Here is a 13441-nt window from a genome sequence, read left to right on the forward strand (position 1 = left end):
CTAGGGGCTGTTGCAGTGTGCCATCTTCACTGATTTGCTTCTGATATTAAGTTAACAGTAAATTTAAAATCCTGCAAATCTAATTCAAAATTTAGAAGAATTTCTTGCCTGCGAGCTGTTTTGTGGCTTTTATACTTGGAGGCCGCATCATTGTGACATGGAATTATATATGGTGATTTTAATATGAGGCAACATAATAGGCATTGCAATCAGTGCAGTCTTACAGCAGCAAATGTTTATAAATTACTACCATATGCTGATGCTACTAGAGCAAATTTTATTTAAAGTAATTATCAGACTTTTCACCTTTTTAAAATGAAATTTGGGTTTAGGCAGGTTTAATATGGATTTAATATATTTAGTGTAACAGATGATCAAATAAGGCATAAGAAATTGCTCTTATTAAAAATCTGGAAAACCCACAACACAACAAAACCATGCCTGCTCTCCAGCTGGAATGCGCTTGCTCCTTACTGACCAGGATACCAATCAACCATGAAATGCAAAAGACAGCTGATGGTTTCAAGGCTGTATCTGCATTACAGATTGTATTGGAGATGTCATAAATTATAACTGAGGATGCATAGGAGTTATACAAATATGCGTGGTTGTTCCCTTGGATTATAAATACAGTACAGCAGTCTCTGTAACATGCTGGAGTTGATACGGCAGGTGAAAGAAGGGAAAAAGAAAGGGGAAAAAATGAATCTTAGCCTGAAAGACTTTGAATGGAAAGCCTGGAAATGCAACTGTGGGCTTCAGCAGACTGGCACAACCTTCGTGAGGGCTGTGTCTGTGTGTGAAGCAGATAGCAGAACCGGCTGAAGCACAGCAGCTGGGAACCGAGCACAAACGCAGCCTTGCAGGTTGCTGAATAATTTTGCAGGCAGCAGTGACCTCAAGTTGCTGTGGGTGAAACTGGGCCTGAACAGGGCAGCTGGTTCGGCCGTGGGGCCGTGTACTGACTCACAGGCTTGTCTGTGTTCCCGGGTGTGCAGTAGAACTTTCCTGAAGAAGGCGTGTTGCTGTAGGGTTAAGCCTGTTAATATTAACGAAGCGCTCTGAGCTTGCTCATGTAAGGGTTAATATTTATAAAAGCTGGAGTACTGATGTGAGTTTAAACTGAGCTGAAATTGAAACCTCGTTAATCAGCTAAAATGAAAAAATTTCATATCAGTGTTCCAGAGATGTATTTTAACAGTCAGTAGTCCTGAACCTACAGCTTGAAAAAAAGGAAGATGCCCTCAGATCTTTTAATATTGCTTGTAGCCATGCGAAGCCATTACTTTGATCCAGGCTGACAGAAAGCAAAGTACTACGTTCGTTGCCTGTATTGCTTTGCTCACCCAGTATTACTGCCCATGGGTCTGAGAAGGTTAGGTAACACCAGTCTAAGGAATACTTAAAATAAGAGCACACAGTTTACATTTGGAGATTTTGTTTTAATGGCTTAATATACCTTCTTTAAAGGAGCAGAGACAATGATTTGCTGAACAAGGATGGGCAGGGAGTCTATGAAAGGAACAATACAGAGGAGATGCAGCAGAAGTGAGTTACAAAGCAGAAGGTGTACACTGAGCCTGGCGTGGTCAGTCAAGTAAGAGAAGTGATCTTTCGGCATCTAGTGTAACCGAAGAGAGATGTTCATCATCCATTTGATATTGGCACAATGCAAGCGAATACAAAACCATAATTTCTAGTATTTGCAAGACAGGAAAATTAAGTAAAAGGGTAACTGCAGGTATACAGATAGAGAGACATTTCCACATTTATACAAAACTCATCCTGCTCTTCTCACAGTGACAAGGATAGCATTAACCCAACCTTTTTCCAAGCAGGTTTTCTGTTGATTTAAAATTATATCATGCCTTATGAAAGTGTGTGAGACTCTTAGCGCTAAGTTAAAGTGGGTAGAAATAACTTGCTCCCCTTGGTTAGTAGAATTTCATGGTTTCTTGCATAGACTTTTTATTTGTAATAATGCTTAGCTCCAGTCCTGGAAGACAAAGCTATTAAGCTCCAAACAAATCACAGGAAACACTCAAAACCATGCCAAGTGTTTCCTTTCTTTGTTAAATTACAAAGACATAAGTGCTAAAAGTATTGTTCCTACTGTGTTTTAAGTGAAGGACCGATCTTTCAACTCTCAAAAAGATCCCCCTGTTCCCATTGAAATACATGGAACAATTTGTGGGAAAGCAGTGGGATTGCTCGTGTGAATAGCATGTACGTTCTCCAAACAGTTATTCTTAGTGCTTTTCTAATAACACGGTATCGGAGCTTGATTTGAATGGGACTCGCTGTGATACGAGCGTGCTCTGAATCTCCGTGTAGCAGTGCTGTAGGTTACCTGATGTCTAGGTTTGTTGATGATGTGCCACAGCCCCAGACGTGGTGTGGGGAACATGTAGCTAGCAGGGCTCACAGCAGCCAGCAGCAAACCAAGAAGACGCTGAAGAAGGTCTCCAGTTCAGTACTGCCAGGACTGCAGTAACGCTGATACGAGAGAAAGGGATGAACAGCCCATTATCATTGCCTCAGGTTAGCTGCCTACATTTCTTCATTTTGATAACGGATGAGTACTTCACAGGGGGAGCAGGTTAGAGTAGATGATGAGGAAATGCTGGTACCACCATCTTTTTATTGAAAATTTTAACCACTCTTCTATTCAGGATGTGGGTGACCAAAGTCAAGTCACTTCCGTGGGCGTTCACAGTGACGTTTCCATGGGGGACAGATCCAGTGAGACAGGAAAACCCTACTGAGCAGCCACAGTAAAGCCATCGTGGTTACCGAGGGCAGAGGAGCAGGAGAGGGCCTCCTGGTTATAAAGCGGATCTAGCGGTGAGGGACATACCTCAGAGAGAACAGATGTGGGGTTTGAGCCCTGCTGTGTGGACCATTTTTGGTACTTCGTTTGGTGGCAGTTGACACAAAATCTTTAAGCAGTGATTAGGGATAGACTGCTGCACTTTAAATATGGGGGCTCCAGAACCACGCTCTTTCTTCGGCTCTGTAAGATCTGCACAGTGGTGACTCTGCAGTGTTAATGAAAGCATTTGCATCTGACGTCGCGCACCCAAGTCATCCTCAGGTCTGCCCAGGCATGCTGGGTCAGGCCCGGGGCCAATCTGGCGCTCAGTTACAGAGGGCTGCAGTCAGGGTCTGGGTTAGAAATCTGACTATGGCATCCTCCAGGTCATCCTCTGGAGTCCGTAGCATCGCTTCAAGGATAAACAAATCCTTCCTTTGGTCTGGAAGTGCCTGAAATCAGCTGTCTGAAGGTTTTCCTAGTTTGTGGGCTGTTTGAAAAGTTAAAAATTCTGGAGGTTCAGGCACCCAAGGGTTCAGTGGAAGATCCTGAAGCGTGCATGCTGACTGACAGAGATTTCTCATGAGAAGTGAAGGCTGTGGAGCTAAGCATTTTATGATATGAGCAGACCTGAACCTGCATCTTTTGCTTCTAAATTTGTTCTGTAACCAATAGATAAAAGCAGACCCATCTGCTCCTTCACCCACCTGTCAGACGCGGCATCAGAGCTGGCCTCTCGGCAAGTTTCATGTCTGCTTAGCTTGTAATCTGAAGTTTCCTTTAGGCAAGAGATAGGTGCTGGTGACTTGATTGCAACTACATCACCTCTGGGCACGCACACTAACAAGTATTTTGTCTCCTTAAGTTTTGTGGTGAAACTGCCAGCATATAATTTCTGTGTAGAAAGAAACAGACACAGAAGTCCTTTTATGAACCATAGAAAGACTGTTTCATTTTTAAACCACGAAAAGGCCAGCTGAACAGAAAGCAGAATAAGACGAGTTTGTGGAGCATGTTCTATGAATGAATGAGAATACAAACATACCCTAAAATCCACTGAGTAGATGCCCAAAGATCCAAAATCCAAGTTAATTATATGCTTCCAGTACTTTCCATAACTATTGTTATTAGCTGTGTTATCTAACAGTGTGTAAAACTGGTAGGTTAAAATTGAAATGAAGGATCTCACCCCTCCGTACAACAAAGGAAAGACCAACTCCTGATTGCACTCCATGGGGAGCACAAAGGGCCTGTGTGCTCATTCCACTCGGTTTTTCTCGTTTAACCACAAGATAGTCTGGTGTAGCCCCAAACGGGAAGAATGTGCTCTGGAAGATGTTTTTCTGAACTGCAGCTGATAAGCAAAAGTTTAGTTTTTCACTGTGGCTTACCATTGATGACTGTTTTATGGGAAAGATTTAATGATACTGCCTTAGCACTTTTAACCTGATATTGCTCGTTAAAAAATGAAAATATTCAAGCCTTCCAGAACCATATTTGTCACGTGTTGATGTGGAGAACCTTTCAGCTGGTGGCTGATACATCTAACTTTCCATGTCTGTTTACGATTTCAGGAGCACGGAAGTCATGAGTACTGTCTCAGGTACACGAAGTACAACAATCACTTTTACTGTCCGACCTGGAACCAGCCAGCCGATCACTCTGCAGAGCAGGTCCCCAGACTATGACAGTAGGACCTCAGGAGCAAGACATGCTCCAAGCCCTGTGGTTTCACCAACAGAGATTAATAAAGACATCATGCCTGCTCCTCTGACTGCTTCTGCTTCAGCTTCATCTCCTTCTCCAACTTTGTCCGATGTATTTAGCCTACCCAGCCAGCCCCCTTCTGGGGACTTATTTGGCTTGACCGCAGGGCGCAGCAGGTCTCCTTCTCCCTCAATATTACAACAGCCAATCTCAAATAAGCCTTTTACAACTAAGCCTGTCCACCTGTGGACTAAACCAGATGTGGCAGATTGGTTGGAAAGTCTAAACTTAGGTGAACATAAAGAAACATTTATGGACAATGAAATAGATGGCACTCATTTACCAAATCTACAAAAGGAAGATCTGATAGACCTTGGAGTGACTAGAGTTGGGCACAGAATGAACATAGAAAGAGCTTTGAAGCAGCTGCTGGACAGATAAGAATAGCTATTTTGCCTCACAAACTTCTGTTGATAACTAGAGATGGGCTGGTACTGAAATACCCCAAATGCCTTGTCTGTCTGCGAGTGCCAGCAAAATTGGGGGGGGGGGGGGGCGGGGGAAAACAGTTTAATTCCTGGTACTCGGGTAATGCAGACTGTATGCTACACGCCCAAACAGAAATCTAAATGTGTTACACGAGTGGGGCCATTTTATTTCAAAGTTGTGGGGAGATACGAGAGAGAGAGAGAAAATTGTTAACTTCAAAAATATTATCTCTTGATAATGCCCTTCTGCTGGAACCATTACGTACAACCTTTCTTTCCATTTAAAATTGCAAGCATTTCATTTTTTTGTTGAAAGGCACTATATTCTCCACATTCAGTCTCCAAGCAGGATTCCTTCCCCAAGCCTTAGTTCATTTGAAGAGGACAGATCGCTTCATTACCGTTCAAACCCATTTTTATTAGTAGCAGAGGCACAATGTTAAGGCAGGTACAGGAGTTCATATCACTGTTTTTTACTAGTTTAGCTCTCTGATTTGTTGGCAGTGAAGCTGGTTGTTCTGCTGGAATTAGTTCAAAGGTAACCTTGCTCTGTTTTACCTGGTATTTCTTTATTTCTGCAGTTACACTTAGCACTCTTCCAAGGTGGCAGAACAAGTTCAATACATGCTCCATTGACTTGACCTGTAAGACGATGCAGACGTTGCGTAAAAACTGAGGAGGAATGCACACTTAGAGGTACAACAAAATGAAGCTAGTTTGAACCTGAGACCCCCAGTTTTCAACCAGCTAAACTACTGCTAAGTCGCAATATGAACTCTGCAAGCCAGTAAAAATTCGGGGTTATGTACAGATGCATCTTTTGAACTTCGCAGTCAGATACTCCAATATGCTGAACCCTGAGAGATGCTGTGTAATTCAGGGAGTGGTAAGTGCTTAGCTAGTTTGATCATCAGGCCAAGAAGGAAGAAAAAGATAGACGAATGCTCCCATTGAAGCCGGTGGGAAGGTTGCCAGTATTTTAAGTGCGAGAGGGATTTCAGCCTGTGAGCAGAAATGGAAATGTGTCAGCTTGTTGGAAACAGAAAAGGTAAAAAGCTAATGCCAAGATGGAAGGAGGTATGTAGTGCTTCAGACCGCACGTGTTCCAAGGGCCAGGAGAGCTGGGGAGTTACCCAGTTTCTCGTTTCATTGCTGTTACCAGGTGCTGGCTTGTTGAGAAGGACAGCAGACTGAGCACTTCAGGGGGAGCCAGGCGCTGCCCATTGGCCTCCGACAATTTCTTTGCCCGGCTGTTAGGGAGGTCGCGGGCGAGGTGCGTGCGTCCTGCTAGAAACCAGGGGCCGGGGCTGAGCGCGGGCTGGGCGATGGGGTGACAGAGCTCGAGAGCGTCCCAGGAGACTCCACGCAGCAGGGGGGAAACACACAGATTGCATTAATCTGACTTTTCTTTTTTTTTCTTTTTTTTTTAAAGTTAACAAGTCTCTCTCTGCATGTTTGAACTCCCCTTGTAATTAACACCTCTTAATATCTGTGAGTTTTTTAGGTCTTTATTAACATAATAATCAAGATGTTCAAGGTGGGTAAATTGTGTGTGGATGGCTAGACTGCCTACCTACCATACTTTCAGGTTCTCTTACTTTCTGCAAGGTACCTGAACTTTCTTTCCTTGATATGGTCCTTGACATGGTCCAGCCTATCTCTAATTTTTTTATTGTGATTATTTTTGCTCACAAACAAGTGTCTAATTAGGTCTGCAACAGCCCTAGTACGAGTACATAAAGTTTAGCATTTTAAATATCTTTCTTTACTGCAAGTTTAAATAGTTGTACAGATAGTTTATAAGCACAATATTTTAAGAAAATAAGTGGCTGGTCTACTGGGCAGCCTTTGTGCCACTTCAGTGCTAGAAAGTTAAAAAAAAAAAAAAAAACTTTTGTGGTTTACTACTATTTCTGTGGAATAATTATAAAGTCTTGACCTTTTTAAAATCAACCTCATTTGGATGCATCTGAACCAGCAGAGCTGTGTTATATTTTCTATCTTTGCTAGAACTTCTACAAAGCAGGATGAATATTTCTTCAAAAGTGGTTATAGTTACCAACGCATTGGATACTCATAAAAAACAACTTATTTAGCCTCCTGCCCCCTTTACAGAACAACAAGTCTTTTGACTTAACATCTGTTACTACGCTATATTTGTATTTGAAAGTTCCAGGTAACCTTGTAATAAAAATCAAGTACTAAGGCATTTGACTTTGAAGAGTACTGAATTTTTCCTTAGGTGTTGTAGAAAATGGCAGTTTCGTTCCGATAGTCGATGCAGGCAACTTGAGGCCATCAAATACTTTAAGAAGTGTAAAAATGGTAATTTAGCCATCATTGTCTTCCATTTGGTGATACGACAGAATTCAGTAAATAAACCACTAATGCCATGCTCTTTTTTTTATTTCTTTGGGTACAGTTGATATTACCTCTATAATATGTGCCAGAAAAGACATTAGAAAATGCGGTAGTAAAAGAAAATGTAGAAGTTGACTTTTAAGCTGCTTTTTAATCACAACCTTCCTGTTGGATTTACGTTGAGCAAGTGCTGACATACACGGTGAAGTACAGTTGACGGTAATCCCTTTCTTACAAAGGTGTGTTTCTTGCTCATGTATCTTTTCAGGTACTGAAAGAGTAGATACAATTAGTAGAAAAGCGGTTTAACACATGAAAGAGCTAACGAAATAGTTTATTTTTTACATTGTGTCTTACAAAGTAAAGGTAAGGAGACCTGAGAGGACCTACTTTCACCAATAGCATACACCTCCGCCAAGATGCAGTGGTCTCTAGCTCTGTGTGACGATTTTGCGACAGAAAGCAATAGTAACAGATACGATGTTGCCTCCGAGTATTTTCGTCGGTCTGGAAATGTTGGGGGGAGGAGAGAAGACCCATTTATTTCATGCTACTATGATAGTGAAAAACAAGTTGTTAGAGATCTATGAAATACGTTATGATATTCTGGGTTTTAGGATCAACTTTTGTTTATATACTGTAATTTAAATAAATTGCATTTACATGCCTAGTTTCTGTAATATTTGTGTATACAATACCAAAATCTTACAAGATGTAAATTGTGTATAACTGCACAGACTCCTTTCCCTAGGTGTCTGAGAACATTTTAAGTTTAATTCATATATTATAAAATGACTAGATGTGACTGTTGATTTACAGAATTTACATATCACAAAAGTTAATTATTTGTGGTACTTAAGTTAAGAAAAGTAGTGATTTTTTTTTTTTTTTCTCAGTTCTTAAAAAGCATTACCCAGTTGATCTGGCGATGATTATGTGTATGAGCCACAAATATTGATAATTTTTCCATTACATTTTTTCTTTTCTTTTCTAGATATTAATATGTTTCTCGCTATAGTTTGTGTAACAACTTGTGTTCACGTTATCTATGTTGCTGTAATTTTTGTGCTTTAATTCCTCTTATTTCGACTGATTAAAAAATCAAGCTCCTGTAACTTGCACTTTTCCCCAATCCTTAATACTCTTGTATGGCAACCAAAATTACTGTAAGAAATAAATATAATATTGCACTAAGGTTGTGGTTCTGATTGCAAACAGAGAACACTGTCTGAAGTTTTATTAAAAAAAAAAAAAGTTGCCAAAAAACTTGCAATCTGATGTTACTGAAAGCGCATAAAATGCTTTAACAAAATGTAGACAGAATTAAGGCAAAATAGTTGATTTATTGTTGGGAAAAACATTTCCTGTTTATTTCTTCCTTTTTGGTTAAAGCATTCTTTATGCCGAACACCAGTTCATTTACTGAATTTCAGGTTCCCGGCTGAAATTTGCAAAGTAAGAACTTTCAGCAAGAGGCAGAAACTCTGTCTCTATTTGCCTTAAGGTGGATTTCAAATAATCGTTGACTCTTTTTTCCCTTGGCCGAGCGTGCGGGGGGGGAATGCGTGCTCGCAGCTTGGTACCGCTGGTGGTAGCGGGCGCTGAGTCTGGGGGCTGTTCTGCAGCTTCGTGCGGCACTGAAAACTCGCGGGGGGGCTGGGGGTTCTGTAGGGCAGAGCAGCTTCACGGGGGAGAAAAGGGAACGGCGCGCCGGGTCAGACTTTGTGCGTCTCGTGACTGAAAAACTGTACCGGCAGGGTGTATTTGTACTGTGAATAAATGAGGCGTAAAATGGAAAAAATAAGGGAACACTTCACATCTTCTTTTGGCTTAATCTAAAAATTTGGCTTCCTATCTTTAAATGGTGATGCAATGGAGAATATTTTTTATTTTTATTTTCTAAGATATTGGAATAAATGCCTAGAACTGTTGCCATTTGGTTTCATATGTTCCTTAACTATTAATCTCTGCTCAGATGTTATTCTAGTTCATCAGTTTTGTAGTTACCTACTATTTCTCTCATATTTTTCCAACAACAATTACTTGGCAGCTTTGTTTTGTTAAAAAAGATAGAAGAAAAACCAGCCTTTTTATTATTGCAGATATTGTGCCAATCCAGTGATAAACATCTCGTATCTAAATTCGGGTATTTACAGTGCAAAACAAAGAATGCTTTGCAATTGTCCATGCTTTGTTGGTCAAAGAAATGAGAGTTGGTCATTGCTGGTGGAGTGTACGTTGTATCCATGTGTTGTGGTTTGTTTCTGTCTTTGTTTTCTGTATTTTTCTGCATTTTGTGGTCTTTCATTCTGTTTGTCCAAACCATGAAAAAAAAACCCCCAGTAGCTATGGTAGGCCATCCAGAACAGCAAGACTGTAACAATACTTCAGAACGCCTCGTTTGGAAAAAAAATGCGCGTGCCTTATAGTTTTCAACCTGAATCAGCTACACTGTATTTAACATACAGAGCTTTATCGTCAAGGTATTATAGTACCTGACAAGAAGAGCTTGTAGTGCTGTTGTTTGGAGTGAGAAGTCCATGTCGCTGCATTAGGAAAAGCGGTTAGAAAACTGAAATTACTTACGGCTTATTTTGAAATATTTTTGGCATTATGAGACTGATTTGAAGTCCTCTATTCAAATCAAGTAAATGAACGGGAAAACAAATGAAACGAGACCGTTATTTTGGGTTCAGTTTACTACCATAAATACTTGCTTGGTTACTGGTGCAGCTGACATGGTGACAGGTACTGTGTTTCCCAGACAAGGTGACAATAATAAAGAAACCGAGCGGACTTCAAGCTTTGAAGGCTGGAAAAAAGCGGTTCTGTAGCGCTGACATCTAGTGGGATTCGCGGGAAATGCTCTCAGAGCGGTACAAGAGCTTTGAAAATACATATTTGTTTTAAACAATTGTCAGTCTTTCTACAAGAAGTCATTTTAGCAGATTTTTTATTATTGCACGTTGGCCTGAATAGTCAAGTCGGAAAAACAGGCTGACTGTATAATTACACAAATTATACGCTGAATGAGAAATCTTTAAAGAACTGTAATGTGTTTTCTAGTTCCTGTGTGGTTAATGTTTTATCAATTCTCTGTTTTGAATGTTAGCATCTCCATATGATCCTTCATCTGCATCAAGCATGGTTTTTTAATGAGAATATCGTTTTTGTCTCCAGCGCTGCAAATCTGGGACTGTTTTGAACAATTTCAAACATTGCAATCAGCAGAGATTTCAGATCCACGCTGCGAAGGAGCGCAAGGTATTTAGGTTAGGAATTAGTTCGAAGTAGCTGGTGGGTTATTTCCCAAATGTGCTTGCAGAACTGGAGTTTGCTTGCTCAAGTAAAATTTAAGTTTTTCCTCAGGACTAATGCTAGAAGGAATACGTGCACGTGTGTGTGAGTTCTTGTATGCTTTTAATGTCAAGGTTGTTGGACGGCATTAGAAATGAATGTACAAGTAGGACACCGGTCGTGCATGTGCTTAAAAATGTATTGGAATGAATGTTGCAGTGTACCTGTTTGCTTTGAAAATCTGAAGAGAATACAATATACAGAAATCTCAAAATGTAATTCATGTTTTAATGGGTTATTCTCCACTGATATTTCGGCATTATTAATTCTCTCTCATCTCCTAGCTTCCTTATATACTTAAAAGCAATTTAAAACATTTCCTTGTAACTTCTGAAAAAAAAGCCTTGGAATAGCCGAAGCCGTGGTCTGGGGGAGAGGAGCTAACCTCTCTGCTGCACAGCCTTCGGAAACCTTGGATTCATGTTCCTTAGAGATGATGTTCTTCAAACCCTGAGAGAAGCATTGCCTCGTTACCAGGACAAGACCCTAAAGCTTGTCCACCAGGAGTTTTGAGAACCACCAAGCATGGCGCTCCCTACCCAACCTGCCCCTAGAAAATGTTTAGTGAAGAGCTGCTGTGACCCTGTCATTTGGCTTTGCCCTGATTGGTGCAGCTTGAGGTCTCCTTTGAGGCTGATACCAGACCTTCTGAGATGCGCGGTGGTGAAGTCAAGGAGAGAGCTCGAGGTCTCTCGTTAGAGGAGAACAGACAGAAAGATGGCTGAGACTGAACTGGAAGTGTCGTTTACTTACTGTGGTCCACACGCAGTGTTGAAAAATTAACAAAAATAACTTCTTATCTATCTGGCCATAGTCAAATTTGAGCTCTCTGTCTAATTGTGAAAAAAAATACTACTGGATTAGAATTTTATTTTTTACTTTGAGCAATGCTGTATCCCTTATTTTCCATTTGCTGTGTCTCAGCAATTTTCTTTCTTTACAAAGCAGCAGATGTTAATTTTAACATGTGCACTGTTCTGTAGGTCTATTGAATGCACCTGTAAGACGTTGCAGTGCCCCAGTAACAGATCACATGCTGTGCATTTCACCTGAGGCTATTTGAAGTCTCTAATAATTCCAGTTTTCTGCATTACAGAGAAGACCTGAAACAAGGTTAGAAAAGTTTTCTTTCGGAGGAGAATTCTTCACGTGCTATGTGTATTCAAAGCAGATCATTGACACCCTTGCCTTTTCATCTACCATTTCTGCACGTGTCCTCATGTGAACGGGTGTTCTCATATGGCCTTGGTGCTGTTGGGGAATCTCCAACCCTGTGAAGTCACTAATACTGGGCCTAGTACTGTGTGCATTGGCTCCGGTGAGCAGGCTTGGTTTATTCGCAGGGAAGGTCACTGCAGCGTGTGATACACTTGAAAGACGCGTGCAGTGGAAACAGGGAAAATTTGCTCGTACAGAATGCACCGAGCAGAAAATCTCACCATGAATCCGTAGGACTAATCTGTTGGAGGTGACAGAAAGGAAGAGAAAACTTTGTCTTGATAAAGACAAACACACAATGCATAGCCATGAAAAAGGCAAGGCATTTCAACAAGAAGTAAGGCCCTATTAATGTGAGTGGGCTGGAGGGCGTTCACAGGAGCTCATCTGCAGCGGGTACGATCGGGAGAGGTGTGGGAACCAGCTGCTAGCGAGGTGCTGTGAGGGGGGGCTTACAGCAGGTTTTAAAATGGCTCGGTCTATTTAACCAAGCAAACAGAAGGCTGGATTGAGATGTCTGCTTTTCCCACTCACGAGTGGGTGAACAGCCAGGAGAGGGATTTTTAACTCAAAGGAACGTCGGTGCTAGAAGAACATGTTACCATTTGGCGAGGAATAAATTCAGACTGGGAGCAAGTCCTAACTGTGAGAAGAGTGGGGCTGCGGTGTCGTCTCCTACAAGGAGTAGCGTGGGAGTTCCTGACCCCAGGCACTGAAAAGTTCATAAATTGAGGAGAAGTCCAGTGTTTATTTCTCACAGCGTGCAGTTTACCCCAGGACACCTTCTTGCAAACTGTTCTGCCAACGCCACAGGCTGGACTGGGCAAAGATAGGGTGGTGGGAGCCCAGCCCACCACAGGGACAAGCCCCCTTAGTGGGGAAGATGGATGGAGACTCCAAACCTGTGTTTCCCCATGGGACTGAGGCGTTTGCGCTGTGCGACAAGGGGTGGCACCTTCGACATGAGGCCCTCATTTTGTCAGATCTCCAGTCATTTGGCCCAGCACAGCACAGGACACGGGGTGAGGCTCCTTCATCCGAGAGCAGGGTGGGACATGAGGGCTTGGCAGCTGGGAAGCCCAGCTGTCACAGATCACTACGCCTGCTACAAGAGATGATCATATAATTTACATTAAAAAATTATCATTAGATTAATACCAAAGCATTAGATGAAGCACTGGAGCAGAGAAACAAAACCTAGGACATGGATCTAAGAGATCCAAAAACCTAACGCTGGGCTGCAGCATTAATAAATTTCAGCGGAGAGGGGCCATGTATTGGCACTGGTTTTCTGAAGAAAGAGAAAATCCTGCCACACTACACGGCAGTGCATCCTCTTGTTAGCATAGGAGTAGGTGTTTGAGCTGCAGCTCCTTTGGGATTAAAATCACGATTACACAGCCGGGGGACTAAGCGTCTAGCCCTGATGTTGCCATTAGTACGTGCCATAGCAGTTAGGCCTCACCTTCAGGTTTTGTTTTCATGAGTGGTTTTGTTC

General features: G+C 41.7%; 1 protein-coding gene across 5 annotated transcripts in view; it reads left to right on the forward strand.

Annotated features, from left to right (window-relative positions):
* SHANK2 (SH3 and multiple ankyrin repeat domains 2) overlaps positions 1–5079 on the forward strand; it is a 331195-nt gene extending 326116 nt beyond the window's left edge. For all 5 annotated transcript variants that reach the window (XM_075425300.1, XM_075425301.1, XM_075425304.1 and 2 more), the window contains one exon: positions 4387–5079. In XM_075425300.1, coding sequence (XP_075281415.1) covers positions 4387–4960 — 574 coding nt within the window. In that variant the 3' untranslated portion in view covers positions 4961–5079. The remainder of the gene's footprint in view (positions 1–4386) is intronic.
* Positions 5080–13441: the final 8362 nt, after the last annotated feature.

Source organism: Opisthocomus hoazin, chromosome 7 (assembly GCF_030867145.1).
Source record: "Opisthocomus hoazin isolate bOpiHoa1 chromosome 7, bOpiHoa1.hap1, whole genome shotgun sequence".
Lineage (NCBI taxonomy): Eukaryota > Metazoa > Chordata > Aves > Opisthocomiformes > Opisthocomidae > Opisthocomus > Opisthocomus hoazin.